A 20,454-nucleotide genomic window follows, 5' to 3' on the forward strand; every position below is an offset into this window, starting at 1 on the left:
TAAAATAAATATATACAAATATAATATAATAAAATAAAATAAAAGTCACCTTGCAGATAAAGTTGATATAAATGCTTAGCCATACTACACTGAAACAAATGTAGATATATACATTCAAATAGAGGGGGGACTTTTCTGGCGGTGCATTTTACAACGGCATTTGGCTTATAATGGGAATTCAAGAGAGTTCTGTTATCTAATGGCTGGTGACAGATTCACTACAGCGGCATCAAAACACATGACAGAGCATCATGCGAAGTCTCCCGATCGGCTGGTCGTTATATCGCATTATTAAAGACCGAGGTAAGACAAATGCATATATTTAATGCTTTTTTATATCTTTATAACTCAAGTTTAGTGACAAGTTTAGAGGAATACATAAATGCTTTCGCAGTAAGCGGTCCATCATTAGGATTACTGCTGTGCTGAAGAATTTTAATCAGGACGCATAACAATTATCTATAAAGGATGTGGCAATAGTGGGTGACATCGGACATTAAAGTGTTTATTATTAATGTTTATATGTGTGTTAATGTGGCTGCTAGACACAGAAGTGCGACATTGATTGTGTTGCAGCTCGGGCCTGCAACAGCACATTAGACAATAACAATCCACAAATTGCTTCTGCATTAAATAACAGAAGCTGCTTTAAGCATCTGTTTTTAGAATCTTGTGTATCGTGGATGAACCACATAATTACTGGAACTGGCATTTGCTGTAATTTTGAGCTCAAGTAGGCCAGTATGCATAAATATGCCTACCTGTGCCTTTTGATAGACTGTGGCCCGGTTTCATATAGACAGACATTTAGCTAAAACAGGATTAGGCCTTAGTTCAATTAGGACATTTAAATTATATTTATAAACATGCCATAGAGAAATGCATTACTGGTGTGCATTTTAAGACAAAACAAAGGCACTGACATGTTTTAAGATCAGTCAGTAAAAGTTTCTTGCAGTTGAAACGGCTCAGATTTACATTTAGTCTAGGACTAGGCTTAAGCTTTGTCTGTGAAGCTTGGATATAAATAGAGAATTTCTTTCAGTCAGCATGGCATGGCATGTTTTTTTACCCTTTACCAAATTGCAGATGCATATATATCAACTAAATATTAAAATAGTACATTAAATAAATAAGGTGAAGTAAACCAAATATAAATTTCCCTTCTCCCTCCAATATTGCAGGTTTTCTGTAGAGTTTAGAGAATGCTGATGAGGATGGTGAGAAGAAGGAGGAGCATTTCCAGATGCCGACACAGCAGTGGGCAATCGTTCTGTCACTGATTCTTGCCCTGGAAGGGTAAACATTTTCGACTGGCCATTTTTCAGTTTCAGCAGTCAAACCTCATGGACCACAGAGCTCAGAGAAACAAGAGCAGGGCCAGCTACTTTGGAAATGTTAAGAACAGGTAGGGTTTGGCTTCATCTAAAGGAATAGATGGATAAAATAAATCATCAATATTTAGATCAAGCTCATAAAGAAACCTGTGTCATTATTTTTCTTTAGATTGGGATCAAAGCTGCCGGCTGGAATTTCGCAGCCTCCAGGCTTCATAACTGCTCAGTGTCCCATTGGCACACAGGTTGCACTGGGGAAGAGTGTTGGGCAGGAGTGTGTCACAGGACATCACCAAATCCGGAACCCCAAACTGAGACAGTACTATCTAAAGGGTATGTGAATGACCATTTACAATGATTGGATATTAGCTGATTTGAAAGGCACCTAACCATATTATACCTTAATAGTGTTGATTTTAAAATGATTTTTTTATTATGGCAAACAGAGTTAGGATTAAAGTGTAAGGATTTGCATTACTGTTCAAAGTTTTGGAGTCAGTAAGATTAGTTTCTAAAGAAATTAACACTTTTATTCAGAAACGTTGCATTAACTGATCCAAAGTGACAGTCAAGACATTTATAAGGTTACAAAATATTTCCATTTAATAAAAACATTATATTAAATGAATCCTGAAAAATGTATCGCAGATTCCACAAAAATATTAAGCAACAAAAAAAGTCAACATTGATAATTCAACTGTTACTGTCACACACAGGTTTAAAATGAGTTACTTCTTGCTGTGTGTCTTTAGTTTAAACAGCTGAAGAAACAAACTGAGAAACAAACACATCTGCTTTCACTCAAGTCGATGCAACTTGTGTTTTTGCTTTTTCTCTTCGTAGAGGCTGCGTTTCCTGCTAAAGATCCAACAGCGAAGACTTTGGAGTCATGCAGGGACAATGAAGATGGAGTGAGTAAAGTTTTTAAGCTTATTCACACACTCCATCGCCTTCATATTCCTGTTGATAAATGATAGAAGTCACCATAAATATAACAGCCAACGTTATGTCATACATTACTGTCATCTACAGATAACTTTAGTACAAAGGTTACTGAAACACCCCACGCTGTCTAGTCAAACTGTAAAATAACTCGAGTGGAACTGTCTGAATGGATCTTTCAGGGAGAACATGGAAAGATTACGACAAATATATTGGGAGAATATCGACTGCAAAGAATTTGGTAACTAATATTTTATTAATTAAAATAAATTAATAAACCTAGCACAATAACCTTGGCTAAATCTGATGACCCAACAAATTCTCTTCTCTTCTCTTCTCTTCTCTTCTCTTCTCTTCTCTTCTCTTCTCTTCTCTTCTCTTCTCTTCTCTTCTCTTCTCTTCTCTTCTCTTCTCTTCTCTTCTCTGTCCATTTAGTTTCTTATGTGCGAGATGAAATATTGTATGAATATTTCTGCGTTCCACAGAGATTCAATGTTTAAAAATGTAGTTTATTCTGTCCATGGTTATTGAAGCTCCACCAGATGTGTTGCAACACTCCTCAATTTAATATTCTCAGTTTAACTTTTTTGCCATTTGGATACGAACTGCCCTGTATTATGCTATCAAGTAAGCTGGGTTTAAACAGTTTCAAGTCTAGAAATCATTGTCAAAGTGCTGAAAGTTGTGCTGGAGGTTTAAAGTTAAAATTTGAAGTTAAAGTTGAAACTATGCAAATCATTAGGGACCAGTATAAGAACAACAGACGTTTGTGTCGATTTGTGATTTGCATGTTATCAACAATATTTTGCATGCTTGGATACAGTTGGTCTGTAACAAAGTGACAGAAACTGAAAAAATGTGAGTTTGGATGATCATATATTATTACACTCTGCGCAGAGTTCATTGATCTATGTGACAAAGACCAAAAAGAACTCCACCTTTCCGTTCATGGAAAGAATAAAAACAGAAATATAATAATAATAACTGATTTGCAGACGTTTTATTTATGTTGTCCCTATTAATTTTTTGTTATGCATATTAAATCATATTTTATTATATTTACTTTTATTACACACCACTGTTTTTTTTTAGAAGTTTATTGACACCAAGGTTGTGATTCTTTGATGAAAATACAGTAAAACTTTAATATTATTAAATATTTTGCCTTTACTGTATTATTACTGTTTATTGTAATACATTTAAAAATGAAATGTATTACTGTAGTGGCAAAGATGAATTTTCAACAGCTATTACTCCAGACTTTAGTGTCACAAGATTCTTCAGATATCTTTCTAATATTCTCTCAGTTTAATAAGTCTCCACCACTCAACCTCACAGGCCCATATACTGTCACTACTTTTAATGTTCTTTGAAAAAAGTGACAGTTAAGCCCATATTCATTTTGTGCTTTATTTATGAGATCTGTCAGGACAGTTCTGCTATTTACTTAAATACAAAGGAAGACAATAATCTAGGAAAATTATTTATGACAGGAACTGTCAGCGTTCCTGTGATCCCATTTGCATGAATTCTGCTTCTGTGTGATTGGCTCATAGTTTCTGGTTGCTGTGACTCCATCCAGTCATCTGGTGTCACGGGGCTATGAGTAAGGAAATGTGGGGGTGTACAGTGGTTTGGAAGGAAGGGAAGTTAAACCGTTTTCAGTGTGACTATGTCTTTCCTTATGAACCACCTCAAACAGTTACCCAAGAACAAGGCCTCAACTTCTGCGGAAACTGCTTCTTACCCGTGTTCTAGACAAGAGCACAGCCTCGATCCTGCGCTCGACGCTGGTGTTGTGGGAACCGCAACTCTTGTGTCTCCTTCCACAGATGCAGAATATGACAAGCTGACGGTAAGAGAGTAAAATGTTAAGAAACTGTAAATGTTGTTAATGCATAAGCATGGTAAATCTCAATATAGCTGGTCTGTAGACATTTTATGCTCTTTGTGATGCCATTGTGTGGTGGTTCACAATGGCTTTTTCTGTGAGGTTTGTTTTGTGTGAGGTTTATTCATCTCTCTTAGGATGTGGAGGCGGTTCCTTTACCTGATGGAAATGTATGTCTATTGGCTCTCCCATCTGAATGCTCTCAGGGGGAGGGGCCAGCTGGTTTGTCTTGCCTCAAACTATTCTCTCGTTACATCACAGACAGAAAGGTGAGAATGTTGTGTTTATGTTATGCTCTTCTGTATTCCCAGTACATTTCTTAAAATACAGCATGCTCAACTTCTAACTCTCCGTGCTGTTTGTCTCACAGGGTGTGGTCGCTGGAATATTACTGGTGACGTCCAGTAAGATCTTCTTTGACCCTCAGAAGTCTCAACCACTTGTTCAGGAGAACGGCTGTGAAGAATATGTATTCTCCTGCTCTGTGGATGATCTTACCTCAGTGTCCTTCTACACGGACATCTCTCACATTCACTTCAACAAGACACACAGGTGCTTCCCGCTTTACTGCTTGGATGCGGTTTCCAAAATGAAACAATTGGCTTCCTGCCATTTTATTACAGCACATACTTGAGATTTACTGAGATTATTTCATACTTTTTAACATTTTAACATTACACACACCGATATATTATATATAGCACCCCCAGGCTACATTTTAAAATTCCACACCTTGATTATTTTTTTGTCTTCCCTTCACTGCACAAGCACGTTGATCATCACTTTATTTTCCAGATGTAACCGTTGTAAGCCATCAGAGAGCAAAAAAGAGCACAAGAAAACCCATCAGTCAGCGTTAGAGGCCGTTCTTGCTCCCAAGTCCTCTGTTTCACATGGTCCGACAAAAAATCCTGAGGAAGAAGATGAGGAAGGTGGAGAGGCAGGGGACATGGCTGAAACTGAGAGACAGCTGACTTCATCAGAGTCCGGGGGAATGCTAACAGCGGCTGCTACTTTCTGTTGTGGAGGACAAGACAGCATTATGAGAGGGAACAAAGAATACGGACACATGGAGAAAGCAGAACAGAAATCATATTTGGAAAGGCAATTGTTAGGTAATCATTTTATTCAAAAAATTTGACATTGAACTTGTACTAAGTACAAATAAAAACAAAGATTATCTCTTTTTATCACTTACTATAGTTATAGCTCTTTTTACTCATCAGGTACTTGTGCTGCTACATCTAGCAGTGGTGTAAACGGATCTCTGATGTTTGTGAGAATTCGACAGAAGCTTCAGCATGCAAAGAAAAAGGCTTTCTCTAAACCTAAAATCTTCTCCAGGGATGCCTGGTTCACCATGCAGCAGGAAAGGTACTTAAGCCTTACCAAGGCTACACGGGCCGCCTGGTGAAATGAACAGCAATAAAAGCCAGAAATGTGGTAATAATGTCATAAAGCACAAGCTGCTTCATCTCAACCTCTTTTTTCTGTCTGATATTTTGTGCTCTAGGTCAGATGAGCTCCTCGCCTACCTGAGCCAGCATCGGCCAGACCTGTGCATTCTGGAGGGAGGAGAAGAGGACGAAGCAGATGAAGAGGATTTTGTGCTTCTGGATGAGGAGGAGCAGGAGGAAGAGGAGGGATCTCCACGAGAAGGCCAGGCTGGGGAGGAATGGGAGGTCAGTCATTTACTAAATGTATGAATTGAACAAACAGCTCATACTTTGCACTTTGCAAATTTGCGAATGATGTGTTAATGTCATAATTCACTTGTTGAGCTCCTGAGGTAATTGCTCAAATATGTTCGTGGACCTGTAGTGTTGCTTCTCTGACAATGAAGTCACAAAAAAAAACTGAAATAAAATTACCTTTTAAAAATTTGTAATAATATTTTATTAATATTACTGTTTGATTTATTTTTGATTAAAATGAGTGCAGCCTTGGTGAGTTTAAGAAACGTAAAAAAAAAAATTAATAAAATAAAATCTTACCAACTCTAAGCTTTTGAAAAGTATTTTAAGTCTTTATGTATATAAATGATGTAAATAACTTTAGTTTTAACTCCGCTTTAGATCTTGTGGTTATTAACCAGCAATCTTGAGTTTGCTCCTACATACGTGCTAAACATTTATTTTCACAAAAGTTAGTTAGAAATATTTATATGATAGGAATAAGGAATAAACATTCACACATTCATCTGTAAAATCACAGTTTTGAAATGTTCATCTCTTTAGCTCACTTGTATTTATTAACAACTTGGTGTTGTTTTGGTGGCCTTAAACACAGACTCTATACACTTGAAAATGTCATTTAAAGGTGTAGTCTAGTCATATAAAAAAATTTTTTTAAAGCTGTTTTATACTACAACACCAACAGCCATGAATGTCAAGCACTTAAATCTAAAGTTTGATCTGATATCTTGATTGTTTTTTTAGAGTTGGGTTTGCTTGCAGTATCACTTTCTGTTAGGTGCCTAGAAAGCATACAGGTGCTTCTCAATAAATTAGAATGTCAATGAAAAGTTAATTTATTTCAGTAATTCAACTCAAATTGTGAAACTTGTGTATTAAATAAATTCAGTAAACACAGACTGAAATAGTTTAAGTCTTTGGTTCTTTTTAGGGATGCACCGGTTGACCGGCCATAAATCGGAACCGGCCGGTTTTTGCTTAAAATACGCGATCGGCAATCGGCCGGTTTTTGGTCTTCTTTAGGCTGATTTTTCCGGAAGTGCGGCCGCGTACACAGACTACATTGTAATCGTTCGCTATGTCATTTGTGTGGAAGTATTTCGAAATCTGTGCACAGGACACGGGCAGCCGATCAGTACTGGAAATGCAGAGCTTCATGTCTGAGGCACAGATAGCAGGAAGCGATCAGCCAGATCCCTTTTCTGCGCGCACTAAAGCTGCGCAAGCTTACTGTTACCGGTCCGCGCCCTGAACACGAGTAGACCGTGAAGAGATGTTCAGATCAACTTCTCACGTGTTGGATGAGAAACGAATGGATGTTTTTTCTTTCTTTTTTGTAAAGTGGAACTTGCATACACGTTTGAAAAGCCAGAAGTAAACGACAGTTGATTATTTTTATTTTACCTTAAAATTACATCGACTTAATTTGATTTAAAAATCACCTGCTGTAGCACACTGAGAAAAAGTGTTTCATTCATCCAATTAAAAAAAGGGTAATGATTCACATCTATATTTTTTTTACTTGAGACAATAAGTTATGTATTTTTCATTGGCTCAAGTGAAAAAAATATAGATGTGAATCATTACCCTAATTTTTTTAATTGGATGAATGAAAACACTTTGCATCTTTGTTTTATTCGCACCAAAATTATTTGATTTTAACATTTTGGAATAATCTATTTATATAGCATACATTTATTTAGTCTGTAAATAAAGACACTGGTAAAGACCTTTTTTTTATTTAAAACCAAATTTAAAAACTAAAATACTGAATGCTGATCAAGAAACATCTTATTGAATGTGTGTTGATTGTGTTGTTTGAATTGTAGAACTATGCAGTTATTGCCTTTAATTTCACATGGTTACAGTTAATCTTTAAATTTAAGGCCAGTTCTCTGTAGTTTCAACCCAATTCAAAAACAAAAGCTAAATGCTGATGTCTGTAATGTAGCTGTTAATTTCAGATGGTGGCAGTTATTGTTTTCAATAGCCAAAAGCCAGTTTGGCCTATTAAATAACAAATAAACATCTTGTTTATGCACACTTTCATTCTTTCTTGTTTGTTGCTTAAAGATAAAAAATTAATTAAAAAAGTCGGAAATCGGTATCGGAATCAGCCAGTTTATTTGTAAAAAATCGGTATCGGAATCGGCCATGAAAAATCATGATCGGTGCACCCCTAGTTCTTTTAATTGTGTTGATTTAGGCTCAAATTTAACAAACACCCACCAATTCACAATCTCAACCAATTAGAATATGGTGACATGCCAACCAGCTAATCAACTCAAAACACCTGCAAAGGTTTCCTGGGCCTTCAAAATGGTCTCTGACAATAATTGACACCCTTCACAAGGAATGTAAGTCACAAAAATTCATTTCCAATTAGCTGGCTGTTCACAGAGTGCTGTATCCAAGCATGTTAACAGAAAGTTGAGTTGTCGTATTCCTCTTGTTAAGCCATTCCTGTACAACAGACAATATCATAAGCATCTTACCTGGGCTAAGGAGAAGAAGAACTGGACTGTTGCCCAGTGGTCCAAATTCCTCTTTTCAGATTAGAGCAAGTTTTGTATTTTATTTGGAAAAAAAGGTCCTAGAGTCTGGAGGAAGGATGGAGAAGCTCATAGCCAAAGTTGATTGAAGTCCAGTGTCAAGTTTCCACAGTCTGTGATGATTTGAGGTGCAACGTCATCTGCTGGTGTTGGTCCATTGTGTTTTTTAAAGTCACTGCACCTGTTTACCAAGACATTTTGGAGCACTTCATGCTTCCTTCTGCTGACCAGCTTTTTGAAGATGCTGATTTCATTTTCCAGCAGGATTTCACAACTGCTCAAACTGCCAAAAGCACCAAAAGTTGGTTTTAATTGACCATAGTGTTGGTGTGCTTCACTGGCCAGCACTCACCAGACCTGTACCACATAGAAAATCTTTGGGGTATTGTCAAGAGGAAAATGAGAAACGAGACTAAAAAATGAAGATGAGCTGAAGGCCACTGTCAAAGAAACCTTGGCTTCCATACCACCTCAGCAGTGCCACAAACTGATCACCTCCATGCCACGCCGAATTGTGGCAGTAATTAAAGCAAAAGGAGCCCCTACCAAGTATTGAGTACATGTACAGTAAATAAAGATACTTTCCAGAAGGCCAACAATTCACTAAATGTTTTTTTTTATTATTATTGCTTTTATGAAGTATTCTAATTTGCTGAAATCTCGAATTGGTGGGTTAAATGTGAGCCAAAATCATTACATTTAAAAGTACCAAAGACTTAAACTACTTTAGCCTGTGTGCATTGAAATTATTTAATACATGAGTTTCACAATTTGAGTTGAATTACTGAAATAAATGAACTTTTCCTCGACATTCTAATTTATTGAGAAGCACCTGTATAACTGGATTATGTAAATGTGGGAATATTGAAACAGTAGGTCATGTTTTCTTGGAATTTAGGAAGCGTTATTTTGAAAGAAAGGCATTTTTTTCTAAATTGGGATATCTTGGAGTTTTTTTCTGTTACTTTTTTTGTATACATAAACTGATCTCTGAAGAAGTTAATCAGTTCTTGCATAATACAGGACTATATAAGAATTTAGTTCAAACTTTGACCTGTGGAGGCCAGTAGCGTCTACACTGCCGGAAAGATATAAGAAGAACAATGTCAAACAACTGTAGCGCTGCCAGTGCCTACCATAAACTGTATAAAACATTTTATTTCAAAATGGAAATTTAACGAATGTGCTTATAAGCATCAGCTGTTCTTGTTTCTTTCACACATGGCAGTGTTGAAAGTGCGGCTAAAGGTCATCTTTATAAGAGCAGCACATTTTTGTGCAGGATCTGCAAGATTTTTTTTTAAAGATCAAATTACTGTAAAATATTAAGTATAACAGTTTAAAATGAATGTTTTTATAAATTGTATTCATTCCCAAAGCTGAATTTTCAACAGCCATGACCTCAGTCTTCAGTGTCACATGATCCTTCAGAAATCATTCTAAGATGCTGATTTACTGCTCAAGAAGAATTTCTTATTATTGTTTATGGTTGAATGGAAACATTGATACTTTTTTGGGGAATCTTTGATGAACATAAAATGTAAAAGAACAAAATTTATTTATGTCATTATCACTTTGTTATCGATCAATGTAATGCATCATTACTGAATAAAAGTATTAATGTCTTTCAATAAATAATAAAAAATAACAAAACATACTGACCCCAGACTATTAAACAGTAATGTATGAGTTGGTGAGTCATACACCTGTTGTTCCTGTACAGATGGTGTCAGTGGAGGAGAGTGCGCCGAAAGCTTCTGTCTCTACTGAACCAGAAGGTTTGAGTCACATTCTGAACCAGAGTGTCATCCTGGATGCCCAACAAGTTAGAGAGGTCAGGTCACAATAGCATATATGAACATTAATGCATAGCTAAATTCATGCAGCGTTGACCTGTGTTTAATCAGTAGTAAAATGCTTTCTCTCAGATCTCTAAAGAGCTGCCTCCTCGTACAATCGGATACACATGGCAGCTGTCCTACAGCACGGACAAACACGGGGCCAGCCTCAAGACTCTTTACAGGAAACTCAGCACCACCGACTCGCCTGTGCTGATTCTCATCAAGGACCACAACCAGCAGGTCATACATTTTTTCACAGCCCTAATCAGAATGGACATCTAAAGGTCGATGATCACTGTTCATGTGATGTTAATTTCCCACAATAAATGTATATATTGGATCCACTTGTAATTTTGACCTAAGACAGATGTTTTACTTTTGTAAGTCTGTTTTGGTTAGTTATTAAGTGGTTTTGCTACTACTCAGGTTTTTGGGAGCTTTCTCTCACATCCGCTGCATCCTAGTGAAGCATTTTATGGTACTGGAGAGACCTTCCTGTTCCTGTCTCATCCACGCTTTAAGGTAAATTCCAATAAAGACATATTTATTATCATTGAGGAAAACAGATAAGACTGGTTCACAATGACAATACCTTCAACTTGACATTTGTTTCCTTGAAGTGTTTCCGTTGGACTGGAGAAAACTCATTTTTCATCAAAGGAGATTTGGACTCTTTTGCCATTGGAGGAGGAAGGTACATATTAGTACTCAATGTTAATGTGCAAATCTGAATACTACTTATTCAAAATTTTAGACTCATGAATGGAATTTGTTTCTTTTCATCCCAGTGGTCACTTTGGTTTGTGGGTGGACGAGAGGTTGTTGTTGGGCAGAAGCAGCCCCTGTTTCACCTTTAATAACTGCAGCCTGTCTGAGACCAACGACTTCACAGTTCTGGAGTTGGAAGCCTGGACATTCGGCTGATACTACAAGCATTGAAAATTATCTAAAACATCATGATTTAGTGGAAATATGGCCATTAACAGATAAACTAATTTTCCATTTTACTGACACCTGTAAATCAAAGGAAAGAGACTCTGAACGCTGAATAATCTGCCGGAAGGGAATGAAAGCTCACCTAACATCTTTACCATCATGATGAAAAAAATCAGTTTCATCTTGTGATTAGGATGCATTTGGGTCGTTCATTGTTTAAATGTGTGCACTTCATGTACAAGAAATAATATCTTTAGGTGAATTTTGGGACAGAATGGAGGACATTTATCGGAGCGGTACATGTTTGTACTGGAGAGGTTGATCGTGGATCCTGCAATGTTACTGCAGCTCTGGTTACAGCTTAGATATTATTGTAATAAGGGACTTTTTTTATCTGTGTTACTTCAATGCTCTGACTAAATAGCACTGATTAAAGCCTAGTCCGCTGTTAGTAAGCACAGCATCAGCTATAAACACTGGTTTAGGCATTAGTTTAAACCCACAGCTGTACTTTTACACACGGAAAAGGTTTCTCATCACTCAAGCCAAAACAAAACCAAGACTGAAATGGCTTTGGGTTGAATACCATGCCCATAAACATCACACAAACCCCAGATTTGCATGTTTCAAGTCTTGAGAGGCTTTTGGTCCAACAAACCTTTCCTAAGACATCGACAAAAATTATCAATACCCATGTGGATGCATTCCTAGCCTGTAGGAAAATCTTCTTTCTGTAAATAACTCTTACAATGGTAATAACATCAGTTCACAAAGTCAAAAAAATTACAGTCCAACAAAACAATGCAATATTTATACATGTGAGAATGCAGTCACTTGATACTGAAAGTGTTCATTAAATCATTACCTAATAAAACATCAGATTAACAACAACAGTTTTATTTATATGTAAAATATCACATTGTATTTATTTGACGCCAGTATAGAATTGCATTACACAAACTGCAGTTATAGGGATGGTATTTCATGCACTACCATTCAAAAGTTTGAGGTCAGAACAATACTAATTTTTATTCAGCAAGGACACATTAAATTGATCATAAGTGACAGTAAAGACATTTATAACTTTACAAAAGATTTCTATTGAACATTCTAGTCATCTATTTCACCCATTTAAAATTTATCACGGTGTCTTCAACTATTTTCAACATTGATATGGATGTTTTTGAACAGAAAATCAGCATATTGGAATGATTTCTGTAGGATCATGTGACACTGAGATATTTTCAATTGTAGTAATATTTTAAAATACTTCTGTATTTTAGATCTAATTAATTGTCAGGATAAGGGACTCATTTTTAAAACATTTAAACAAATCTTACAGATCCCAAACTTTTGAACAGTAGTGCAAAAGTTATTTGCTGAAAAGATTAACAACCTATTGCACCATTTAAAGACAATGAACAACATGCCAGCTTACATTTTAAATCTAGTATTCCGTCATGTTTCTACTCTGGTTTCAGCTTAAATGTGGTAGAAAGAATCAGAAGTGAGGGCATGTAAGCTTTTTGCATTGTATTTAATTTATAAAAGACAAAAATGTGATGTTCCTAACTGACCATTGCGTACCTCCACCCTTAGACAAAAGTGGATTTCAGGCGTGATATATTAGAGCCCATGGCAGCTTTCCTGCAGCTGTGTGGTTGAGCTGTAATCCAAAGCTTCACTTTGTGTGTGTTTTAGCATAGTGCCAGTATTCTGTTCAGACACGGAAAAGCAGACGTTGCTTCCACAGACTTAAACAACAACATCAGGTCTGCTCTCACCCTGATTGGGCTTTCAGACCAGACCATCACAAACTGCCTAACCGAGGAAGCGACAGCCAGCAAAGTTCTGTGTCCTACAGGAATATCTGGAATAACAAACAAAAATGATGCAGCAAAAACATAAGTGGCTTTTATGTATGAAACAAAGTATAAAAGTGGTTTTATCAGATCAGTATACAACACATAATGCTGTTTCAGTTCATTAGTCTGAACAATGGATCAGACTAATGACATTCGTCACTCAGGAAGTGTTAAGGTTTGCACAAAATTGGCAAATTTTCTATATAAAAATATGACTAAATTGAGATTTTGTTATTGTGTAGAGTTAAACACCCTTTATGGTTCACTGTGTGACATATCACACTCTTGTTATAACGATGTTATATTGTGCACTTTTTACATGGAATGTGTCACTCTTAAGACGTGGCCACCAGCTGCCTACTCAATTAAGAAATTGTGTCAGCTCCTCCACATTCCGTTCCTAAAATCAGACACGGGGGAACAGAGCTGATATCAGTGCTTCCTTTCTTTCTCCCTCCTATACTCCCCTCATTTATCTCTAATGTGCACCAATGGAGAGAAATAGTTTTATGATTCCAGGTAAGGTCTGGCCTTTTCTAGTCCTTCCTGTAAGAAGCGAATGTATGTGGACGTTGAAGGATCCTCAAAACCTGCTGAGAAACTGATAGCAGGCCCCTCTTCCTCTTCTGGTTTCATGGATGTCTGGTCCAGGAAATTATTAGCGTTGATGTGATGGACCTGGAGAAGTTAGAGTGATATCCATTGAAACAAGCAGTTGGCACAGACTGACTCAGCTGGTTAGGAGAGCTAAAGAAGACTCACCACAGTGCCGTTGGGTAGCGCCACCATCATCTCCACTGGAAAAGTATACTCTTCCAAATGTAAACGGGCCTTTTTACTCAAGTCCAGATTCTTCTGATCACCCTACATTAGGTCAAACAAGGTTAACCACTTAATTAGTCTAAATAAGGACAACTTCTTTTAACTTAACAACATGTGACCACTAAATGCACAAATTCCTCCCCACCTGCAGATCCTCCAGCTCTTTGACTAGAGACCAGCTGCTGATGAAGCTCTGGTTGAGCAAGGTCAAAACGGGCGAACTCTCGAGGACTGTCTCTCGAAGAGTCCGCCCCGAACCTAGCGCAGATAAGGCGGAAGAGAAGTGCACAGAATGCAAATTAGAGAAACATCTAATCTAGCTGAAAGAACCATAGAGTTCTAGCTATAACACTGTCAGCAGATATCAAGATAACGATATACAGACCACTGTGGCCAAACTTGCCTGCTCCAGTAGTTCATATTCTTTGTTATTCCCATTTTTGGGTGTCTTACCTCAGCATGACTGGTCATCCAGGGCGCCCCAGAGCAGGATGGAGTGAACCAGCTTCTTCTCTGCATCAGCTCTGCTAAAGGCCTCACTGAATGGTAAATATGGTACCTTCCAAAAATAGAACCAACTGATGAGATTGATAAATGACAACAACAAAAAAAATGTATATCTTGAAAGAACATCTGTTCACCCTGTTGAAAAATCCAGCATATGCTGGTTAGGTGTGTTGTGAAGCATGGCTGCTGGTTTGCACTGGTATAAACTGGTCCTAAGCAGGAGCTAGTTTCTTAGGATGAGCACATGACCAGCTTAAACCAGCAGCCATGCTTCAAAACATACCTAATCAGCATATTTAATAGGGCAGACTCTTAACAACAAATTTCAAGATGTTTAAGTATGAATCTGTGATACAGAAAAGGTATGTTGATTGATAGTCAGGGGACTCACCTTTTTAAATGGGTACATTGTGACCTCCAGATGTCTGGATGCTTCTTCTCTACTCAGCTCTGCACTCCAGACAATCTCCTCAAAGACAAACTGAATGGGCTCTCCTCCCTCCCCTCGGCTGTCAATCATGTTCCCCTGCTCGTCATAGATCACTGAGGGAGTGGAGGGACCTTCTGCCCTCAGCTCCATCTGTAAACATATACAGCCCATTTACTTTGTGTATTTCAGGTAAGAATACAATGCATGGCTTTGATTTATCAAAAAGCTGACTAAAAAGCGTACAGGAAAAAGTCAGGAGAAGCACTTCTGTATTATGCATACCACAAATCAAAACCCTCAGATGATGTTCTGCATAAACATGAGCACACACCTGAGGCAGGTATCCAATATCCACCTCCATGTTGCTGCTCTCACTGGCCCCATAAAGCCACTCCATGTCCACATTCAGAGACCTGCCACATGAAACACTCAGTCAGCTAGGGCTGCAGAATAATGGTTACATTATTATTTTGCACAAAAGGTTAACTGCAATTATTAAAATCATAAATATTGATCAATTTCCTTTTACATTTTAATCTGAATAGTTATTGCACTTTTACAAATGAAAATGAATGTCAAGTCATATTATATTTGTCATATTATTTAACACTGTCTCTACATTATTAAGAACTAATACAGTTAAATGATGCCAATGTTTTTCTATTTTCTATCAACATGGATGGATTTGGAACCAGAGGGCAAATATTGCAGGCAATTATACTAAAATAGTCTCGAGAAATAGAAATCATAATCACGATTAATTACGCAGCCCTACATTTAGCACCTTAAAAGTGTTTATACTTAGGAATAGTGGAGGGAAGACTGACTTGTCATTTGGGACGTAGAGGTGAAACTCTCGGACATGAGAAGCATCTTTAGAGAGGATGATGTTACCAGCAAACTGCCCAGGAGTGAACCAGAATGGAAAGCCTGGAACATCATTTAGCTGGAACTCAGCATGGATTCTGTAATTAGTGACACAATAAGATAAGATTCAGTTGGAGGCTCAAAATTAAAATAAAGTTACAATCAGATATTCTTTAAGTGACATACAAAGTAAACTTCTACTTGATTTTAAGAAAATCTAATTTATTCTGGATCACAAAAACTTTATTCAAACATGACAGTATGTTTTATTTTAACTCACCTGAAAACAATGTCATAATAGAAATCACTAGCAGCCCGAATACAAGCCACAGCTCCCTGTGGAGCGAAGCGGGATTTCACAAAAGGCCGTGGGTGGAACATACTCAGCAGAGAGTGGATCAGTACCTGCAGGGAAATTAAATAATCACATCATCTATCCACCAACTAAACAGAAATGATATTAGTCTCCTCAAATCAAATAGCTCGACACCCTCAGATCATTCATTTTTCAATAATGTGGTTAAACCAAAGTAATATTAAATGAAAAATGTTTTGTTGATGTGATTCAGCTCAAGCATTGAAACTAATTTGAACTCATTTAAAAGAAATTAAAAGGTATATTTGTACCTCTTTGCCTCGTGGTGTGGGAGGATGATAGCGGTTGTTGGGAAGGTAGCCGGTGAAGATGTTCAGTTCGCTGGGAATGATCCACCAAGTGTCACCTAGGGCCGATTTACCACTGGGTGGCAGGAAGATCTTGAACTGACTGGCATAAAACATGGATGAAGAAACAGCTGGACGTTTCCAAGATCTCAGCCCACTAAGAGAGCTGTGTGAAACCTGATGAGAAAGACACTGCTCTCAATTTACCTTATAAGCTCATTTTGGGTATGCAACTTGTAACAATCCACATTCTATAATTTGTACAATTATTTTAAGCTTAGAAACTTCATGTACATTTAATTTTTTTATTATTGGTATTTGTATTTTTTGTAAAATATTTTTTTTATTCATCACCTTGTGTTTATAACCTTGTTAGCAGTTCAGATTAATTTATTCATTTGTAATGTTTAAATTACCCCTAGAAAGCCATCTTTGCTCTTAGTCATGCTTTCCAGTAGTAACGGCTGCATTTTAGCATGCAGGGTCAGCGTCTCTCCATTCGGGTCATGTGGTATCTCCTCTTCAAACTCTGGGGGAGGTGCCACACCTTCAGGCAACAGAGATGGATATCAGGCATTGCAACAATGCTTTAAAACTCTCAGCAGGAATTCTGTTTTTTACAGTGATTGAGAACATAGCCTTGAAGCATCTTAACTCTGCTTCGATAGACAATATCTACTTGTGAAAAGACGTTAATGCTCTGCAAGTGCACAGACACCAAAAATAATACCTGTGAGTTTTTCTGCAATAGGTTTGAATTCCTCTGGACTGAGATAAAGATCATGATCGGTATCCAGGGATGAGAAGAAAAAGAGTCCGTCTGCTCCCAGCGCCTTCAATCCTGCCTCCTGCAACAGAAAATAAATCATCTGTTATCAGGTTGCTCCAGTGATGAAAAACAGAATCATCTTGGAATTAGTTCTTTTGAACAAAGAAATGGTTCAACAAACAATTCAGCAATTATTTTACCACAGGATGTATTTGTTCCCTAACGTTGTGGCATTTTATTTAATATTAAAAATGTCAAGGACCACGGAATAACAAATACATGATGAGGTAAAATAACTGCCTTAATAAAATGCTTTTTATATGTCTTTGTGTTTTTTTTAATAAATACATTTAATTTGTATGGTTTAATGAAATTGCTATTTACTTACTTTCATAAAAACTGCAAGATTTTAGTACTTTTCATTTTTACCATTTCTGCTATTCGGCTTATCAAAAATAATTTGCTTTAAGAATTATTTTTTCTTCTCGGTTCACGAATCAAACATGTTCGGAAGAGGCGATTCTAGGTTCAAAGTGGCTTGCTGACTTCAGAACTACTCGAATTCAGTCCTATTCGTGAACGAATCATTCAGATAGGTTCTGTGAACCGATTCATCGAAAAGATTCGACTCAAAAGAACGAGTTGTACTCTAGAAAGGACAGCAGGACTTGCCCCAAGGCAGCGGGACACAATGAAGTCTACCGTTTCTATTTTTAACTAGATCCCTGACATACTTTTTATGTTGTGTCTGGGTATATTATCGGTCTGAGTAGGAGGGCAGCCCGGAAAATCTGGTTAATATAGGAAGCGACACAGAAGTAACACAAATATATGAGAAAGAGGGGGGTTGCTGTTCTAACAGTCTTGCCCAGCGGTGGCAATTATACAACCCTAATAAAACAGCGGGCAGCTGGAACACCAGATGTAAGTTTACTGTTCACATATAACAAAAGAAGACGTGGCAAAGACAGTTAAAATGTATCTTAAAAGAGCATTGTTTAAAACTGAATGAACATATTGCATTTTAACAAACTGCAAGGACTACATGTGGCTTGAACAGCTGCAGGATCTCTCACGGCTCTGAGAAGCATCCCTCCTTCACGGGTCAAACTGCGATGAAATTCTGACCAAACTGGTGTTAACTTACATGTCGTTTCACAAGCTGGGTGTCCTGGTAATATTTAATGCAAAAGCCGAAGAAAGGAACAGCAGCGATTAGAAATAAACTGGAGAGCTGCTTGAAACGTGAGCGGGCGCGTCTGCTGGATGGAGTCGCGCAATCTTCACCATGATCATCCTTTGGTTCTCCAGCAGGAGCTTTATCCACGTCTGCGGCCATCCTCTAATAAACGTCTCTATCTGCTCTGTAAATCACTACTGGGCCACAAAAATAGCACAGGGTGATATAAAAACTCTTAAGGGAAGTCACTCTGTAGTCACAGGCTCGTCTCGAGTATAGAGTGAGCCGTTACATCGTAGCAAGGCAAGAGGAAATCACTCCTGCTTCTCCTGCTTGTGGATCACGTCCGTCGCTCTTAAAGGGCCAGTGCGCACATTCATGACTTTGTACTCGATGGGTGTATGTTCAAATCTAGTGAGCTCGTTCGGAACGCGACTAAGTTGGCTAAAATGCTTTCTAGCAAGGCAGCCAAGTAGGTTTTGAAACGGCTTATAATGTACGACCGTAATTACACGTTTCGGGGCCAAAGAATGTACTGGATCTGTCTTCTTGTCCTTCGTGCTAATAGTTAAATATGTGTTATGTCCACGAAAAGGACATTTCAACCACACGCAAACAAGGCGTGTATACTTGATGTACAATTATTTCTGTTAATATTAACTGAGAACGGGATAATTAAGATAAAATATTATTAATGATTAGGAAACGATGAATAAAGGACCAGGGAAAGGATCTATACATTACAACTGTTGTAATTCCAAGCATAAAACCATAATTGAGGGTCCCACACTCTTTACTCAACACATTTTCATGTTTTTCCCATGACATATTACTGGATTAAGTTTTATGCTTTCATATCAATGACAGTTTACTAGCATAGACTTAATTTTAGAATTTACACATATGTGTCATTGTTCCAGAAGTGCACATGACAGAAAAAAAAAAAAAAACAACAACAACAAAAAAAGCTTACAATGCATTGGACATTAAAGAGACCTTTCTACTGATTTAAAAAACACCAGAAGAAGCCCAGGGTCCCTGATCACCTGCATGAACATGCCATGTTTCTGTTGCAGAGAGGCATGAGGACTGCAGATGTGGCCAGAGCAATTAAGTGTAATGTCCCTAATGTAAGAGGCCTACAGCAGTGCTACAAGAAGGACAGCTTATCTTGTAAAACCATGTGTAACCATGTACAGTGCTCAGCATTAATGAGTACACCCCACTACATTTGTCAGAAAACCTTTAGTTTCCTTTCAGAATCAACATTTTCTATGAGATAATATACTACAAAATTGATTGCAAACAAGATTTGTTAATTTGCACACAGAAAAAAGTTATTTTCCTAACAAATTCATTCAAGCCCATGTTGCAAAAATGAGTACACCCAAAATTATAGTCTTAGGAGAAAAGCTACACTTAAGACTACAACACTCTAATTAACAGGCATTCAACCACAGGTGAGTGTAATGATTCATTTAAGAGGTGTCCAGCAGACAGGTGACTTTAAAAGGGCATTACTTAAAGGAAAGCATTTCATGCTGTCAGCAATGGCTCCCCATGGAAAAGAAATTTCACAAAATCTGAGAAGGGAAATAATTTCTTTACACAAAAAAGGTGAGGGCTACAAGAAGATCAGCAAAGCTTTACATATCAGTCAAAATACTGTAGCAAAAGTGATCCAAAAATTTAAGAAAGCTGGATGTGCAACCATCTTACAGAGACGTACAGGCCATCCATGGAAGCTAACATCTCGACAGGAGCGTCTTCTGATGAGAAGGGTTGAAGAAAATCGCCATGCCAATTCACTGCAGTTAGCTAAAGCAGTAGAAAGCCAAACTGGAGTGACCATTTCCCGTGACACCATACGACGCACACTGCAGAGGAATGGCATGCATGGGTATCATCCACGAAGGAAGCCTCTCCTAAAACCCATGCACAAAAAAGCATAGCTAGAATTTGCTAGGGCCCATGCTGAAAAAAATGAATAATACTGGGACTCTATACTCTGGAGTGATGAGACAAAGATCACTGTTTTTGGAACTAATGGTTTAAAAACCGTATGGCATCGTAAAGTTGAGGATTTCAAAGAAAAATGCATGGTGCCTACAGTGAAACATGGTGGTGGCAGTGTCCTTATGTGGGGCTGCATGAGTGC

General features: G+C 37.6%; 2 protein-coding genes across 3 annotated transcripts; one reads left to right on the forward strand and one right to left on the reverse strand.

Moving 5' to 3' along the window:
- The first annotated feature begins 63 nt into the window (after positions 1–63).
- si:ch211-15d5.11 (oxidation resistance protein 1) lies at positions 64–12,084 on the forward strand. Of its 2 annotated transcripts, XM_052580641.1 has the most exons (15): positions 64–303; positions 1,185–1,408; positions 1,507–1,670; positions 2,181–2,248; positions 3,982–4,134; positions 4,308–4,439; positions 4,541–4,722; positions 4,966–5,285; positions 5,397–5,544; positions 5,684–5,852; positions 10,140–10,250; positions 10,345–10,497; positions 10,684–10,779; positions 10,878–10,951; positions 11,046–12,084. In XM_052580641.1, the coding sequence occupies exons 2-15, from the start codon at positions 1,347–1,349 to the stop codon at positions 11,179–11,181; spliced, it is 1,968 nt and encodes a 655-aa protein (XP_052436601.1). In that variant the 5' UTR covers positions 64–303; positions 1,185–1,346; the 3' UTR covers positions 11,182–12,084. The 2 variants fall into 2 exon arrangements, with proteins under 2 accessions (XP_052436601.1, XP_052436602.1); XM_052580642.1 differs by lacking the exons at positions 64–303; positions 1,185–1,408; positions 1,507–1,670; positions 2,181–2,248 and adding an exon at positions 2,376–2,520.
- selenon (selenoprotein N) lies at positions 12,075–18,661 on the reverse strand. The gene is made up of 12 exons (XM_052580643.1): positions 18,264–18,661; positions 17,078–17,195; positions 16,764–16,894; positions 16,312–16,524; positions 15,965–16,089; positions 15,645–15,782; positions 15,149–15,230; positions 14,779–14,967; positions 14,334–14,439; positions 14,026–14,138; positions 13,821–13,922; positions 12,075–13,736 (listed from the first exon to the last, which is right to left on the reverse strand). Exons 1-12 carry the CDS (start codon positions 18,453–18,455, stop codon positions 13,566–13,568), a joined length of 1,680 nt encoding a protein of 559 aa, XP_052436603.1. The 5' UTR covers positions 18,456–18,661; the 3' UTR covers positions 12,075–13,565.
- Between the last annotated feature and the right edge of the window lie 1,793 nt (positions 18,662–20,454).

This window comes from Carassius gibelio, chromosome B17, assembly GCF_023724105.1.
Source record: "Carassius gibelio isolate Cgi1373 ecotype wild population from Czech Republic chromosome B17, carGib1.2-hapl.c, whole genome shotgun sequence".
Classification (NCBI taxonomy): domain Eukaryota; kingdom Metazoa; phylum Chordata; class Actinopteri; order Cypriniformes; family Cyprinidae; genus Carassius; species Carassius gibelio.